The 18,275-nt window shown below is 43.1% G+C and overlaps 2 protein-coding genes across 2 annotated transcripts in view; one reads left to right on the forward strand and one right to left on the reverse strand.

Annotated features, from left to right (window-relative positions):
* Positions 1-864: 864 nt before the first annotated feature.
* Positions 865-11,396, forward strand: rabep2 (rabaptin, RAB GTPase binding effector protein 2). Its single transcript, XM_071349380.1, has 12 exons — positions 865-1,035; positions 1,751-1,912; positions 2,190-2,272; positions 2,349-2,723; positions 3,867-3,962; positions 4,069-4,167; positions 4,260-4,379; positions 4,554-4,632; positions 4,774-4,785; positions 9,683-9,837; positions 9,998-10,114; positions 10,370-11,396. Exons 1-12 carry the CDS (start codon positions 999-1,001, stop codon positions 10,472-10,474), a joined length of 1,440 nt encoding a protein of 479 aa, XP_071205481.1. The 5' UTR covers positions 865-998; the 3' UTR covers positions 10,475-11,396.
* Positions 11,397-13,085: 1,689 nt separating this feature from the next.
* The window catches only part of atp2a1 (ATPase sarcoplasmic/endoplasmic reticulum Ca2+ transporting 1), a 32,701-nt gene continuing 27,511 nt past the window's right edge, over positions 13,086-18,275 (reverse strand). Inside the window, exons 22-25 of the mRNA XM_071349077.1 lie at positions 17,883-18,016; positions 17,043-17,160; positions 16,307-16,424; positions 13,086-13,436 (exon numbers count right to left, since the gene is read on the reverse strand). Coding sequence (XP_071205178.1) covers positions 13,399-13,436; positions 16,307-16,424; positions 17,043-17,160; positions 17,883-18,016 — 408 coding nt within the window. The 3' untranslated portion in view covers positions 13,086-13,398. The remainder of the gene's footprint in view (positions 13,437-16,306; positions 16,425-17,042; positions 17,161-17,882; positions 18,017-18,275) is intronic.

Here is an 18,275-nt window from a genome sequence, read left to right on the forward strand (position 1 = left end):
AACATGAGCAATGGACATTAGACCGGTGGAAATCTGTCCTTTGGTCTGATGAGTCCAAATGTGAGATGTTTGGTTCCAACCGTTGTGTCTTTGTGAGATGCAGAGTAGGCAAACGGATGATCTCCGCGTGTGTGGTTTCCACCGTGAACTATGGAGGAGGTGATTTATTTAGAATTCAAGGCACACTTAACCAACATGGCTAACACAGCATTCTGCAGAAATACGCCATCCCATCTGGTTTGTTCTTAGTGGGACTATCATTTTCTTTTCAACAGAACAATGACCCAACACACCTCCAGGCTGTGTAAGGACTATTTAACCAAGAAGGAGAGGGATGGAGAGCTGCATCAGATGAGCTGCATCAGACTCAATTGAGATGGTTTGGGATGAGTTGGAAAAGCAGGAAAAGCAACCAACAAGTGCTCAGCATACGTGGGAACTTCTTCAGTACTGTTGGAAAAGCATTCCAGGTTAAGCTGATTGAGAGAATGCCAAGAGGGTGCAAAGCTGTCATCAAGGCAAAGGGTGGCTCCTTTGAATAATTTATTTATTATTATTATTTATTTATTGAACGTTTTTTTTTTTTTTTTGGTTACTACATGATTCCATATGTGTTATTTCATAGTGTTGATGTCTTCACTATTATTCAACAATGTAGAAAATAGTAAAATAAAGAAAACCCATTGAATGAGTAGGTGTGTCCTAACTTTTGACTGGTGTAGTACTGTATGTCTTTTCACATATCATTCGCTCATCCCATGACAATACAGTAGTTGGAACTGGGAAGAATAAGGGAAAATTCTATGCAGTCGTCGGCATTAGGAAGGATGTTTACGTAATATCCGTAGGCTTAAACCGGGGAAAGTTATTTCCTGAAGTTGACCAGTAGTGAATAAGTCCTGCCTTGAGCTTTCACACCAACCCAACCCACATACAGTATATTATTTTCACGACTAAGACATTTGGTGCCATTACAGAACCGACACAAATGATTGATAATGGAACCGTTGGAGAAATCTCAGAATGACGACACTGGTAAGAATGTCACTTAGCTAAATTAGCCATCAACAAGTGTTTTAGCTAGGCTAGCTTGATTGCTAGCTAACTAACCCTTCGTGATAACCAAATCTCACAAATGCGTGTGCATTGCGGAATGTAGCTACAGATCACTGAAAATTTACAAAATGTTGCTATTGCTAGAGCTGTCACTTGCTAAGTGAACTCGGTTGACCTTTCTGTTACTGCCACCAAGTCAAAATTGGCTATATCGTAAAAATAAATAAACGAAAATATATTTTTTGGTCTTAATTTAAGGCTAGTTAGGCATAAGTTTAGCAGTGTAGTTAGGTATAAAATCTGATTTTAATTAGAGAAATAGGCGGGGGTTTAGCCATAATAATTACGATTTTGTGGAGACGTCAGTCAACCTAATTAGAAGCTATGGCAGGTGTGTGCCAAGGATTGCCGTGTCTCCACTGACACAGACAAAACAATGTTATCTGTCAGTTCGATTGTCAACAGGTTTATTATTATATTCATGAATTGCTAGGCATGTGGTGTTTTGTAATGTTATTGACATCGGAAGGGATCGCCTGTGTAGTAGGACTCAGTGCAATTGCTTGCATGATCATGCTTTATACAGCTCATAAGATACATTGAAGTCAGTGTTGAACTCTATTCACAACCTTGTATTGTCCTATATTCACCATAAACAGATATCTTATGTTCTCTCAATTTTTCTGCTTGTCAGATGCAATGGAAATCTTGCATGCCCAGCTAGCAGGTTGCCGAGCGCAGCTGGAGCACTGGCAGGGTGTGGCGACGATCTGCGAACTGAGCAAACAGGAGGAACTGGGAGAGCTGCAGAAACAGTGTGACCAGGAGATGCAGTCTCTTCAGGAGGCCCTCAGAGGTCAGAGAGAGAGAGATATGCACAGTGTGACCAGGAGATGCAGTCAGAGGTGGAAGACACCTTTTATACATACCAGTGTTTCCCTACCATTGTATAGATGTGAGAAAGGTCGCTCCATGCCTTCTATTCATCATGCATTCCCAATGGGGGCTATGGTCAAAAGTATTGCACTAGATAGGGAATAGGGTGTCATTTGGGACGCAGATAATGTGTAGGACCCACCTAGATGGCCTGTTATTGTCTGTCATCATCTCATTTCTCTCTCTTCTATTCTCAGAGACGGCTTCTCAGTATGAGGCTAGAATATCTACTCTGCAGTCTGAGCGTGCCCAGTGGAGGAGAGCCAGTGTGCAGTCTCAGGTGTGTGTGTGTTCACCTCAATGTTACTAAACCTATTTCCTTGTCTCTGACCTCTCTCTCTCTCTCTCTCTCTCAGGGCAGTGTAAAGAAGGACAGGTTGGAGGCAGGAGCTATGCAGTCCGAGAGCCAGTCGACAGACTCTCCCACCAATACCCTCAGAGAACCAGGAACGGACGGATGGGATAGCCAACCAGCGGAGGCTGAGGGGCCGGGGGAGGGACCAGGGGAGGGTGAAGGGGCGGGGCTGGAGGGCTATTTCTCCCAGAACTGTGACTTCGCTTCTTTCTCCTCCTTCTCCTTGGACACGCCCTCACTGCCACGCCGCCCACCCCCCCAGGAAGACACTGCCTCCCTGGTCTCCACGGGAACCCTGGTGCCCGAGGCCATCTACCTGCCCCCGCCCGGCCACCGTCTGATCACACACACCGAATGGGATTCGCTTAACACACAGGTGAACACACACACGTTGACATCAATTCACTAAGCAAACAAGTGAGCACTAGCCACAAAAACACACTCCAACTAGGACTTCTACTGAACAAAAATATAAACGCAACATGTAAAGTGTTGGTCCCATGTTTCATGAGCTGAAGTAAAAGATCCCAGAAATGTTTCATACACACAAAAAGCTTTTTTCTCTCGAATGTTGTGCACACATTTGTTTACATCCCTGTTAGTGAGCATTTCTCCTTTGCCAAGATAATCCATCCACCTGACAGGTGTGGCATATTTAAGAAGCTGATTAAACAGCATGATCATTACACAGGTGCTGGGGACAATAAAAGGTCACTCTAAAATGTGCAGTTGTCACACAACACAATGTCACAGATGTCTCAAGTTTTGAGGGAGCGTGCAATTGGCATACTGACTGCAAGAATGTCCACCAGAGCTGTTGCCAGAGAATTGAATGTTAATTTCTCTACCATAAGCTGCCTCCAACGTCGTTTTAGAGAATTTGGCAGTACGTCCAACCGGCCTCACAACCGCAGACCACGTGTAACCACGCCAGGCCAGGACCTCCATATCCAACTTCACCTGAGGGGTTGTCTGAGACAAGCCACCCGGACAGCTGATGAAGCTGTAGGTTTGCACAAACTAAGAATTTCAGCACAAACTGTCTGAAACCGTCTTCGGGAAGCTCATCTGCTTGCTCGTCGTCCTCACCAAGGTCTTTGCCTGAATGCAGTTCGGCGTCGTAACCGACTTTAGTGGGAAAATGCTCACCTTCAATGACTACGGGCACGCTGGAGAAGTGTGCTTTTCATGGTTGAATCCTGGTTTCAACTGTACCGTGCAGATGGCAGACATAGTTTTTGGTGTGTGGGCAAGCGGTTTACTGATGTCAACGTTGTGAACAGAGTGCCCTATGGTGGTGGTGGTGGTGGGGTTATGGTATGGGCAGGCATAAGCTACTAACAACGAACACATTTGCATTTTATCGATGGTCATTTGAATGCACAGAGATACCATGACGAGATCCCGAGGGACATTGTCGTGCCATTCATCCGCCAACATATATACGTGTGTACTCATTATCTCTGATGTGGTCTGATGTGGACTCATGGCGTCTGATGTGGTGTGGTCTGATGTGCAGGTTGAGGAGCTGAAGGGAGAGCTGAGTCGACTGAGGGACGAGAGGACAGAGCTGGAGAGCGAGCTGGACACACAGACTACTGAGACACACAAACACGTACTCCCACCTCTACACACATGGCATATATTGTATATTGAGAAGCGTCAGTTATCCACGGAATTGAATGTTACTGTGTGTGTGTGTGTGTGTGTGTGTGTGTTAGGTCTCAGTTCTCCAGTCTCAGGTGCAGACCTCAGAGGCCCTCCTACAGGAGCTGCAGAAATCTTTCAACCAATCACAGAATGCCGTCCATAGTAGGCTGGTGAGTGACAGGCACCTGGTCCAACCAGGGAGGATGGGGATGAGGTCCATGTAGTGTGTGTTTGAGGTGTTTTGTGTGTGTTGTGTTCCCAGGCGGAGCTGTCTCTCTCTCAGAGGAGGGTGTGTAGCGAGCTGTCCAGGCTGAAAGGGGAGGAGATCGAGGAGACTGATGGGGCAGGGGACGCCAACACACCCCTTGGTCCTACACTACAGGTACAGTTTGTGTGTGTGTGTGTGTGTGTGTGTGTGTGTGTGTGTGTGTGTGTGTGTGTGTGTGTGTGTGTGTGTGTGTGTGTGTGTGTGTGTGTGTATTCATACAGTCAAGAATCATTGAAATACATAGAAAACATACTATTACTGTATGCACTACTGTACTCCCACCTGTAGGGGGCACACAGTGAAGAGAGGCTGCTTATTGAGATCGTCAACCTAAAGGAACAACTGGAGACCCGCGTGGAGGAGAGCGGTCTGTTCATCTGCCTTTTCTTCGCTCTTTCTTTGTGTCTTTGTTTCTTTCTTTGTGTTGATAAGTGTAATAGAAACTGCCAGCTGTATGTTGGTTTTTAACCATTCTCTCTTTCTCTCTTCCCTGGTACTGCCGCAACAGAAGTTCTACAAGGTGAGTGGACATTGGTGTGTGTGCGCGAGAGAATTTGAAAATTGTGTGGTATAGAGGGCCATAGGAATTAATCCGTAATGCATTACACACAGGCAGTTGATAACAGGCGTTGACCGTAGTAAACTCATAGGGTGTGTTCAAGTAGTTAGGCTAATGAAGCCAACTTTAGACGAAAGTCAACGAATGTAGTCGGAGTCGGACACTGTAGTGGTTTTCCAACAGCAAAGCTCAGATCAACATGGCAGTGTCAACATAGCTGCAAATGTTTCTGAAAGGTCTAAATAAACTTTTCTTTATCCCTAATATCACACACTCACAAACTGAAAACATAACGTACTTCCTGAAGTGTCTTCAGAAAGTATTCACACCCCTTTACTTTTTCCACATATTGTTGTGTTACAGCCTAAATTTAAAATGTATACAATTTTGATTTATTTTCACTGGCCTACGCAGTACCCTGTAATGTCAAAGTGGAATTAGGTATTTTGAAATTTGTACAAATGAATACAAAATGTAAAGCTTAAATGTATCACCTGGATTCGGTCCTATGTAGCAACATTTTAAATTGTTTTATTTTTTATTTTTACGTTGGATAAAAGTAGAGACTCAGAGCAAGAACATGGTATATCATACACTGCAGTTCAGGAACAATGGGAAAGTAACCCCACGTTTGAGAAAATGGCCCGTGAATGTTTTGGTACACCTGGAGAGCTCTTCTTTGTCTACACTCATTCAGCATCGTTCACACCTGCTTAAGCCTTAGCCCCACCCATTTCTTTAAGGATTCACATGTGAGGCCATGTGCTAAAACGAGTGAATATGGTAGTGTAGTAAACAACCAAAGATTCCAAGATTAAAAGTGGTGAAAGTAGTAGTAAAAATACACTTTATCTAGTCTTTGGTCTATATCCTAATCTGACTTTGGTGCAGGTCATGTTGTTCTTCACATTACCATCTCTGGTAAACACACACTATATCAAATAAAATCTGTTTATTTGTCACATGCACAGGATACAGAAGTTGTAAACGGTACAGTGAAATGGTTACTTGCATAGGAGAGTCTTTTGTTTAGACATGTAGCTAGCTAGGTAAACAATAAACGATGATCCCAACTCATACTACCATGTATGATTCTGCAAGTAGCTAAAGATAACCAACTAGGTTCAATGACATTGGGCTATAACTAACAATGCAAATGGCTTTCTGAGATACAAATATTGTTACTACACAGATCATACATGTAACATTAGCTAGCCAGCCATCTATCTAGCTAACGGTACACTTTAACTTGCAATGAAAACCACTTTCTGACAAAATTAGAGACTTATAATATCTGAAAATGTAGCTAGACTCTTACCCATATACATGGATGAATGCTTCTCCCTCTGTCATGAATGCCATGGTTGCCCTTAGTTTGAAGATGTAATCCGGAGACAGGTGTTTTATACAATAGCTGTTTCGACTCTCCGCATTTGGCAATCATCTCTCTGCTTCAACCGGGCATTCCACTGATTTCAAAGCTCGGTCAACGTGAGAACAACACTGTTGATCGCCGTTTCTTCCCCCATCATGGTCATCAGAAGACTACACATTACTGAGTCTGGTTCAATTAAAATGTTTTTACCTAAATCAGGGATTTTCTCTACCTCGGATCATTTTCAGAGTCAGAGAGAGTCAGCATGGCACGATCGTCCTCCAGAAAGTAGTCCATCACAACTTTTTCCCACTGATCTTAGTCGATAGCGCTATTAACTTCAGGGAAGCAGTGCAACACTTTTTCAGTTCTTTCTGATATCTGTCAAAAAAAGCTGCTGTAGAAAGGATTATCCACACATTACTGAGCAGCTTATATTATAGACAGAAGCATGCTACAATGGCAGACCAATCTGAGCTCATCTCTTGGCATGTCCAGCCCATCTATCTCAGCAAATCATGGCTAGCGGGAAGGTTCCTGTATTTTTTCTGTGGCTAAACCAACTAGGCTAGTAATTGAACAATTGTATTCTTATTTACAGATGGCATGCAAGTTTGTTATTAAGGCACATGAAATTTCACATGTTCCAGAAGGCATTTCTGCCCCAAAATCCATTTTGATAAAAAAAAAAGTATATATTTTTTAAATGTTAAAATGCCTCTATGTGAAGTAGTGACGTGCGACATGCGCCTAGCTTCTTGAAACAGGTCACAAAAGTCAATAAATATTCAACCCCTTTGTTATGGCAAGCCTAAATAAGTTCAGGAGTAAGAATTTGCTTAACAATAATAAGTTGCATGGACTCACTCTGTGCAATAAGTGTTCAATAACCCCCTAGAGTCGATATCTGCACCTCTGCGGAAATCTAGTTAGCATAATAAAAAACATTCTCAGCAAAATCCATCTGTTTAGGTTGGAGAGATAATTTCTTTGCATGGGCTGCATCTCAATCCATCGCATCTGCCAATGGCGGCCTTCCGCATCTGGAGTGGAAGGTGGCCGAGCTACAGCGGTGTTTGTCAGACCATGAGACATCCCGAAAATGTGTCTTCTCACAAAAACATTTGTAGCATCAGAACGGTTTGGCCTACATGAGACTTACGAACATGATGGTGTTCTCCGTTTTAGCTCTACTACCCCCCACAAGCGCCACAGGACACATATGAAGTCGGTACCGCCAATCTGCCAACTTCTGACTTGTGTTCTATCAGTTTGGTCTACACAGTAATATGACCCCTCCATGCAAAGGTGAGACTCACTCGAACACGTACAGTGCATTCAAAAAGTATTCAGACCCCTTGACTTTTTCCACGTTTTGTTACGTTACAGCCTTATTCTAACATGGATGAACATAAGTATTCAAACCCTTTACTCAGTACTTTGTTGAAGCACCTTTGGCAGCGATTACAGCCTCAAGTCTTCTTGGGTATGTTGCTACAAGCCTGGTGCCCCTCTATTTGGGGAGTTTATCCCATTCTTCTCTGCAGATCCTCTCACGCTCTGTCAGGTTGGAAGGGGAGCGTCGCTGCACAGCTGTTTTCAGGTCTCTCCAGATATGTTAGATCGGGTTCAAGTCCGGGCTCTGGCTGGGCTACTCAAGGACATTTGTCATTGTTTTATAGATTTATCATAGGGGGAAAAAACAACAATTTAATCAATTTTAGAATAAGGCTGTAACGTAACAATGTGGAAAAAGTCAAGGGGTCTGAATACTTTCCGAATGCACTGTAGATGTTGGTGGTTTTGACGCCCACGAGACTCGTCTGAAGCCCGGTACCAGTTAAAAATATTAATGGAGGTATATATGGAAGCAGTTTAGTGCCAAGTTTTTGTTTAAATTTCCTGATCTTTCATATCTTTCTCAGATATTGGACAGACACTTTGACACTTCATTTTATCAAATAAGATATATTCTTTATATCTAAAATTCTAAATGAAATATCTAAATTATCCTTGGTATGACCATCTTAAAACAATCCCACATGTTACCTATTTGACAGTTAAAAGAATGAAGTGTACAGAATAAAACAAATTAAAAACATGCATCCTGTTTGCATCAAGGCACGAAAGTAATACTGAAAAATATGTGGGAAAGCAATTCACTTTTTGGCCTGAATACAAAGTCTTATGTTTGGGGCAAATCCAATAGAACACATTACTGAGTACCACTCTCCATATTTTCAAGCATAGTGTTTGCTACATCATGTTATGTGTATGCTTGTAATTGTTAAAGACTGGGACATTTTTCAGGATAAAAAATAAATGGAATGGAGCTAAGCACAGGCAAAATCCTAAAGGAAAACCTGGTTCAGTCTGCATTCCACCAGACACGTGGAGTGAATTCAACTTTCAGCAGGACAATAACCTAAAACACGAGGCCAAATCTACACTGGAGTTGCTTACCAAGAAGACAGTGAATGTTCCTGAATGGCTGAGTTACAGTTATGACTTAAATCTGCTTGAAAATCTATGGCAAGACTTGAAAATGGTTGCCTAACAATGATCAACAAACAATTTGACATAATGGGCAAATATTGTACAATCCAGCTGTGCAAAGTGCTTAGAGCAGTGGTGTCAACTCATTCCATGGAGGGCTTTGTTTTATCCTTTCAATTAAGACCTAGACAACCAGATGAGGGGAGTTCCTTACTAATTAGTGACCTTAATTCATCAATCAAGTACAAGGGAGGAGCGAAAACACTAGGGCCCCCCCGTGGAATGAGTTTGACACGTAGCTTAGAGACTTACCCAGAAAGACTCACTGCTGTTATCGCTGCCAACATTGATTCTAACATGTATTGACTCGGGTGTGAATACTTATGTAAATTAGATATTTCTGTATTTAATTTTCTATATATTTCCTAATTAAAAAGTTATCCTCTTCATTATGTGGTATTGTTTGTAAATGGGTGAGAATCTATTTTGATTTCAGGCTGTAACACAACAAAATGTGTAATAAATCAAGAGATATGAATACTTTCTGAAGCTATTGTATAATGCATTTGTTAGAGTTCTCAAATATCACTTTCATTTGTATCCCCTGTAGCTTTAGAGTCGCGGCAAAGCTGGTTCCTGTTTCAGTCACGTCTTTGGTCGTGTCCGCGTGGGTCAAACAAAAACACTGATTGGTTGACAAGTAGTGCCAACCAGTTGCCAGGCAATGGCTGTATGGTGCCATCGGTGAAAAGCAACTGCAGAAATTGAAGGAGACTATATCAAAAACCGCATGATCACATGGTTTTTCATGCGGTTCATGCAGTTATCCACATAATGCATTTTGAAAGGCGGTGACTTGACAAAACGTATCCGCTCCAACAAGCCCATTGTCTTTCCCTTGTGAAATAGGTCGTCTGACCTCAATGGGACTTCCTTGATAAATAAGCGTTCAGTAAAAATAGTCCTGTTGACCTTTGCCCTCTGCAGTGCAGCTGTCCAGTCTGAAGACCGAGATGGAGCGGGTCCAGTGTCAGAAAGAGAAGCTGCAGTTGGAGCTACAGACCTGTCGCATCGAGCTACAAGGCCTCAGGGTGGCGCTCTCACACCTACAGGGAGACAGCAAGACTCTCACCCATGACAAGGTACTGTACAGGGAGACCAGGGATAGAGGTATGCGTGCGTCCGTCTGTCCGTGTTATACCTTTTGTGTATTTATCTTTCCTACTTTGGGAACACTAACATGTTACTGTAGCTCTCTCTCTTACCCTCACCATTCTCACTCCCTTTCTATCTCCCTCCCAGGCGTCCCTCCAGCAACAGTGTTTGGAGCTGCGTAGCCAGATCATCAGTATGCGTTCTCAGGTGGACACCAGCCAAACGGTGCAGAGGGACTTTGTCCAGCTTTCACAGTCACTGCAGGTACAGTACACTGATTCAGGACCAGTCCACTCAGGGTGTATTCACATTGAGTTGGTTTATGTTAGTTAGGACCAGTCCAGCTGGATTCCATTTTCAATTTTGGTCCATAGTCAAATGACCATGAGCCTTCCTCATGGTCTCTCACTCTCTCTCTCTCTCACTTTCTCTTCTCTTACTCCACCCCCTCCCCCTCTCCCCCCCCCCCCTTCTCTCACTCTCCCTCCATCCTTCATCCCTTTCTTCTCTTTCTTCTAGGTGAAGCTGGAGTTGATCCGTCAGGCTGACACTCTGGACCAGGTCAGGGACATCTTGGAGGAGGGGCTTCCTGAAGAGGGTGCCCCGCCCACTGGTGCCACGTGAGTCTATCAGAGCAGCACAACAGAGCCAAAGCGACGGGAGAAACAAGAAATATTCCAAGGGTGACCAATAAGAACGCGGCTGGACATGAAGTGCAACAGTATAACCACAGAGAAAGATTTGACCACTATCATGACTATCCCCGCGTTGAAGAGGAGTGGGCTGAGCAAGGAGCTGTGCATAATCACTGATATACAAATCAGATTGCATTCCAGACAACTCCTAATGAGAATCAGATCTGTGCTGGCCTTGCTCAGGCCAGTCCTCTCCAACATTGGGAATCACCACCTCCGCTTGTAATGTGACTTGGAATATTTGTACTTTGGAGCTGTTCAATGATGTTCAGATTTTTTTGAGGGGGGTTGCACTTCGACTCATGTTGCTTGAGCGCCCTCCATCATTCCATATTTGTTTTTAAAATGTATTTTCTCATGTTCAATGACCAAACACTCATTCTATGACCAAACGTAACCCCCGTTTTTAAACTGGACTCATTGAGATAACTTGAATATTTGTATTGAAGTTCCTGACTCGATATTCCCGCTAGTCAGATGTGATGAGAAACACTCCATTACTGCTTTAGTGGAAGTCACTAAAAGGCAATATGTTGAGAAAAGGCCAGTATCTACTACTGTAAGTTATACCGTATTATGATACTTCTGCATGCACACACACACACCCACCTCTCAGGACTTCCGATCATTGATCTAATAGCACTGTCCTTGTTGATACCAGCGAGTAACACTAACAACCCTGTTTCAAACCACTCTGACACAATTACCATCTTTACCTTTTTTTAGACGTTACCATGTTTTTAAATGAAGAGTAAGAGATAAGAAACCTGTAAAAAATAATATGAATGAATTTGGCATTCTCTCTTGTTGATACTAATTGCCGTAATATATAAATATACATTGAAAGACTACTCATTGCAGGATCATGTTCTTCTTGTGTAATTGTTTGCGGAGAGAGCGGTGTGTGTGTGTGTGTGTGTGTGTGTGTTCACCCTGTTAAACAGCTGGGAAGCATGGATCACTTAGCACATGAAAACCCTGGGAGGCCTTCCACATAAAGTGCCTCCAGAAGATTCTCTTTGTTACCTGGCAGGACAGAATACCCCACACCGAGGTACTGAAATGGGCTGGAAGTGGTAGCATGCAGTCCACCTTAAACAATCACCAACTAAGATGGCTTGGTCATGTCATCCGCATGCCAGAGGGCCGACTGCCGCCGAAAGGGGTCAACGGTCACATGAAGGCCAACGCTGTGCTGTTGGTCAGAAGAAGCGGATGCAGGACCGAATTAAAACCCCTCTGAAGAGGTGCAAGATCAATCCATCCAGTATAGAGGACCTAGCCACCTGCCGAACGTTCTGGCCCATTGCACAATGAGAGCGCATCAGGAGTATGGAGGACGAATGCACACAACATCTGGAGGCAAAGCGTGCAGAGGCATGCTAACAGGGCTATTCCTGCCCCCTCCAACCAAGCCTTCACATGCCCAGTCTGCATCCGCAGCTGTAAAACCATGATTGATCTCCACAGCCACCAAAGGACTCCGAAGTAAAGGAGAAGATGCTTCTCATCGACCGTAAGTGAGATACTGGGAATAAAACCAGGTGGTGAATCGCATCTCTGCATGTCTGGCAGACATATCAGTGTGGATGACGGATCACCACCTCAAGCTGAACCTCGGCAAGACGGAGCTGCTCTTCCTCCCGGGGAAGGACTGCCCGTTCCATGATCTCGCCATCACGGTTGACAACTCCATTGTGTCCTCCTCCCAGAGTGCTAAGAACCTTGGCGTGATCCTGGACAACACCCTGTCGTTCTCAACTAACATCAAGGCGGTGACCCGTTCCTGTAGGTTCATGCTCTACAACATTCGCAGAGTACGACCCTGCCTCACGCAGGAAGCGGCGCAGGTCCTAATCCAGGCACTTGTCATCTCCCGTCTGGATTACTGCAACTCGCTGTTGGCTGGGCTCCCTGCCTGTGCCATTAAACCCCTACAACTCATCCAGAACGCCGCAGCCCGTCTGGTGTTCAACTTTCCCAAGTTCTCTCACGTCACCCCGCTCCTCCGCTCTCTCCACTGGCTTCCAGTTGAAGCTCGCATCCGCTACAAGACCATGGTGCTTGCCTACGGAGCTGTGAGGGGAACGGCACCTCCGTACCTTCAGGCTCTGATCAGGCCCTACACCCAAACAAGGGCACTGCGTTCATCCACCTCTGGCCTGCTCGCCTCCCTACCTCTGAGGAAGTACAGTTCCCGCTCAGCCCAGTCAAAACTGTTCGCTGCTCTGGCACCCCAATGGTGGAACAAACTCCCTCACGACGCCAGGTCAGCGGAGTCAATCACCACCTTCCGGAGACACCTGAAACCCCACCTCTTTAAGGAATACCTAGGATAGGATAAAGTAATCCTTCTAACCCCCCCCCCCCCCCTTAAAAGAGTTAGATGCACTATTGTAAAGTGGTTGTTCCACTGGATATCATAAGGTGAATGCACCAATTTGTAAGTCGCTCTGGATAAGAGCGTCTGCTAAATGACTTAAATGTAAAATGTAAAATGTAAAACCAAAACCAATAACAATTAACCAGCCACTCTCGCATTCTCTTTCAATACAGTTTTATTTTTTAAGAATAGTCAGAATAATTTGAATATATTGTTCATGTTCATAACACTTACCTATATATATTAACTTTATTTCAATACATACACAGAAAAGAAAAAAAAGTGTTTATTTGCACGTTTTTTTTGTTTTGTTTTTATAATTTTTTTCTGGTGGCTTTTGTATGTTTCATTTTTTGAGCTTGTCAAAAAAAAATCGCACTTCTAGTGACGGTCTGCGCTCTCGTTTCTGGGAAGCGCTTCCACCGTTTCTCTTCTCATTCTTTTCTCTCCTTTATACTCCTTGTGTTCTTTTAGTCCCACTTCTTGCTTACTAGATTGTCATCAGCAACTGCATGGGAAAGAAAATGGCTGTCATTTTCAGGGTATTGGCAACCGGATGAGGTAGGACTAGACTCAAGTCCCAAATTGAGCACTAGCCCCCAGGGATCAATTTGGAGGATAGGTATAAGCAATATGGGGAACATTGCAACCCAGCCTAAAAATGACCATGTTTTTAATAATACAACCCTTTTAGATCTACATGAAGTACTATTGATTGATGTGGAGTTGGGCATGCATCTATTATTCTGGCCATTTAGTTATATTTTAGTACTGCTCAATTTACGTTATCCAACACCTATATACTCAACACCAAATATTGGTGGTTCTGTGTAGCTCAGTTGGTAGAGCATGGCGCTTCCAACGGCAGGATTGTGAATTCCCAGAGGCCGCACGCATGACCAAGTTGTTTTGGATAAAAGTGTCTGCTAAATGATACCAATATTTTTACTATGTCCATAAAAAAAACTGACTTTTCCATACAATCATAGGCGTATGTTGACCATAGTTCAATGTTGGAAATGTTTTATATTAACAAATTAAAACTGCAATGGCTAACCTTGTCCCCAAGCACGATGGTGGAGGAGTCTACAAAGGCAATTACTACCTAAATGTGACATTATAGCCATAAAATTAGACAAGCTTTAAGCAGTATGGGAATACATAGAAACCTGTAGGAAGACACTCACACAGACTTTAGTGAATACATGTAAGAGTGGGTATTATATATTATCAGTGTAAATTCAGTGTTGACACCATCTGGACACAAAATACAAAACCATTGATTCATAAACAAAGTGAAAACAGGATGGAAGGGCGGAGTAGCCAAGGCAGTGGTCGGTATAGGAGAAGTGGGGGAGAGGGCGATGAAGAGATACTTGATAGGAAGGTAAATCATATTAATCATTATTATTATGAAAGACTTCACAATTAAATAGATTCATATTTAGAATTGAAGCAAGTATGAAAGTCTGGATCAATTTTCACTCTAAGCTGTTTGCGTGCGTGGCCACACACCACCTCCAGGACTGCCGTGCAGAAGAAATGCCAGCCCGCACAGAGATGCAAGAGATTGAACTTCACTATCAGCCACTTTCAATGCAACAAACCAAAACAAATCTAAGATGGAGTCTGTGATTTTGTTGTCGGCAGAGCCACAGCTAGCCTAGGCAGCCGGTAGTGGGCTCTAGATCGTTTCCTCAACTACAGTACAGTGGTGGAAAAAGTACCCAATTGTCATACTTGAGTAAAAGTAAAGATGCCTTTTTAATAGAAAATGACTCAAGTAAAAGTGAAAGTCACCCAGTAAAATACTACTTGAGTAAAACTCAAAGTATTTGGTTTTAAATATACTTAAGTATCAAAAGTAAATGTATAAATTATTTATAATTCCTTAAGCAATCCAGACGGCACCATTTAAAAAATAATAATAATAAAATTACGGATAGACAGGGGCATGCTCCAACCCTCAGACATAATTTACAAACGAAGCCTGTGTTTAGTGAGTCCGCCAGATCAGAGACAGTAGGGATGACCAGGGATGTTCTCTTGATAAGTGTGAATTAGACCATTTTCCTGTCCTGCTAAGCATTCAAAATGTAACGAGTACTTTTGGGTGTCCGGGAAAATGTATGGAGTAAAAAGTACATAATTTTCTTTAGGAATGTAGTGAAGTAGAAATATAAAGTTGTCAAAAATATAAATAGTAAAGTACAGATACCAAAAAAAAACTACTTAAGTAGTACTTATTTTTACATCACTGCTACAGTACACATTTTCCCAGTTTTTTTCGGACGGCCCACCATCAAAGCTAGTTAAGGAAAATTATGCCTTTGCAGCATGAATGGAGGATGCTTTATGTACCAGCCGGGCCACAGGGGACACAAATGTATTACTGACTGGGCACATCAAATCCTAAAAAATAGTACCGATCAAGCGGCCACTATCGGCTGCCGGGGTTAAGCCAAAGCGCATCGGAGTATAATTCTATTGACGGGTAGCGCACGTGTGGTGTGCACATTTGATATTCTTTGCTAGTTAGCAAGTTATTAGCCCAGTTATAGGTAAGTATTGGTGTTACAAAGCCTCATGGCAGCAACCAGGTTTTCCCTCTACTCTGGCCTTGCGCCTGTCTAATTACCACACCTGTTCCCACTGAACTAATTGACATTCCTGCACTATTTAAGCTGCAATTTCCCCCCCTAGCATTCAGTTGTGCTGGTGATTTTAAATCGGGTGGCCATCTTGCTTTTGTTCTTCTTTGTTGTGCATGACTCTGACCAAAAACCACAACAATTCTAAAACCTCCAAACAACCCAGTGTGCTTTGTGTGTGTGCAATAAACTCAAGTATTGGATTCCTGCTCCATCTCCTCATTCCTCTAACATCCTGACCAATGTACAATAGCGGTAGCAACAGTCCTAAACCAAATTTACAGTCCACCCTAGCGCCTTTTCTTCAATTGGTCAGCAATGGGGTGTTACTGCTTCCTACAAGAGCATCATGTAAAAACGTTTTTTAAAAGACTGCATTGAACACTACATCATAGGCTACTACATCATAGAAATCAAAATTGTGAAAATGTTATGGAATTTCCATAATTGGTTTTGTTGGTAGGCCACTCTGATAGGCATACATTATGCTCAAATAGCCACGATATCCTATTGGCTGCTGTCTAAAAATGTAAGGGTACAGCCTCAGTGTTCACTGTAAACGCGCGCTGGAAATTGCACAAAATTCTCACAACATTCAAGTTTCCACTCGCAAGACCTGAACTTTGCCCAGGGCCCAAAATAGAGGGAACATTTCTGTGGATATTAACAGGATATTATTACAAGGAATAATATAGATTTAATCGATAACAGATGTGTGTGTCCTTACCCTCCAGGTAATTGCGGGCCACAAACTTGAGGACCTCGTCAATGAGGATGACAGGGAAGGAGAGCTTGAGCACCACCATCCATTTCTCCACGTTCAAGTGGGTCAACTTAAAGATCATCTGCAGCGGAGAGGACAGGCACATTTCAGACACGTATTACATACTACTACTTAGTTATCACATACTCTTACGGCTAGATTCAATCCGATCTGCCCTTTTCGGCTATGCACCTTTTTTAAAAGCAATGTTTCCGCGTTTGCATAGACCACTCACTGTAAACGCTGCATATGTAGGCTCAATCGGGAAATTCCCTTTAAATGTCAATCGCACTATAACGGCCCAGATTGAATCTAGGCCTTACTCAGTTGTCAAATATTCTTACTCAGTTATCACTCTTAGGGCTCTATTCAATCTGTATCGCTGATTCATTACAGATTATGTGATAGAAATGTTCAGGTAATTTACGATTGAGCCGACATATGTAGTGTTTACCGTGAATCCGCCGCTAACGCGGGGACATTGCCTTTAAATTTCAATCACGCTCTAACGCTGAATACCACAGTAAAGGGAAGTGTATAACAATAATGTTTGACTGGGAGAGAGAGCGAGAAGCAGACAGAAGGTGAGAAAGAGAGGCAGAAGGAGATCGAGAGAGTAAGACAAGGAGAGGTGGATGTAGGATCAAAACTAGTGGTCCTTGGAGCCGGAGGGTTGTGGTGCGAGGTAAGGCAGACTTACGGGCATGGGGTCGACGTAAATGATCACGAAGTGGAGTGACATGGAGAGGGACATGGCTCCAACCAGCCACAGGTTGCTCCAGGGGGGCATGCGCAGCAGGGACTGGTTCTCAGACAAACTGGGAAGGGGGGGATGGGACAGAGGGGTTATGTAATCCACGCTGGCTAAACACTGTGTGTGTGTGCTGAGATGTTTGGATCCTTCTTGAAATGTAAATTTGATTTGTGGATCCAAATAAAGCATTTAAAATGTTTATACACGGTTATCCACAGAGGTGTGTGCCAAGAGGTGTGCAGAAGCATGTGGGGATCTGAGATTACATGGTGAGGGATGGAGGATAATGTTTGTTCTGCACGGTTAATCTAGTTACTCTTCCAATTTCTTTGGGGTTACACTACACTTTCAATGTAATAGCTACTTCTGAGATTAGGCTTTCATATCATACTCTTGATACTCTGTGTTTTAGAAACACACTGTTATAGAAGTGCTATAATTTATAAACATAAGTGTTTTATATAACTTTTCTGTTCATGTTCTACCTCTAAGTTGATATACTGTGTGTGTATCAAGAATTACAGTGCTAACAAACTACCAGTGTTGCAAGTTTTGAGGACCCAGATTAAACCTACTCCTGTCCTGCACTACAACGCATGTCAAATGGATAATCTCCATTGAAAGTGCTTTTTCTAGTCAAGGAGTAGGCTTAATCTGGGACTGGGAAACAGGCCCTTCATGTTATGCCTAATTGAATCTTGCATTTCTACCATGAATCTTCAAACATTGCTTTATATTGAACCAGGCAGGAACCAAAGTTGCTTCTAGCTCTAGTTGCAGTCTGACCTGTTGAGGGCATTGCACATCTCGATGGTGACCAACACAGACAGGGCCATGGTCATGGGCGGAGCGGCCTCAAACACCTCACAGTGGACGCCGACAAAGTCCTCGTTTTCCTCGTGGCACTGCATGAAGTGGGACTGAGTAGAAAAATCAGAAATTAGGATGGAACCATTTACTGGATTATCACAATCATTCACTGTACATTTTTGCTAAGTAAGAAGTTTAAATGTAGATCCTAGGGAGACCCTACACCTAAAATGAAAAATCTCCAAGATTGATGATGATCATGATGAAGGTCTTTGACCATTAATGTATTTTAAATGAGGATCTCTTGATCATAATTATGGTTTTAGACCAATGACGCAACATATATGAATTTGGAACTGCAGTGGCACT

This window comes from Salvelinus alpinus, chromosome 1 (assembly GCF_045679555.1).
Source record: "Salvelinus alpinus chromosome 1, SLU_Salpinus.1, whole genome shotgun sequence".
In the NCBI taxonomy this organism is placed as follows: domain Eukaryota; kingdom Metazoa; phylum Chordata; class Actinopteri; order Salmoniformes; family Salmonidae; genus Salvelinus; species Salvelinus alpinus.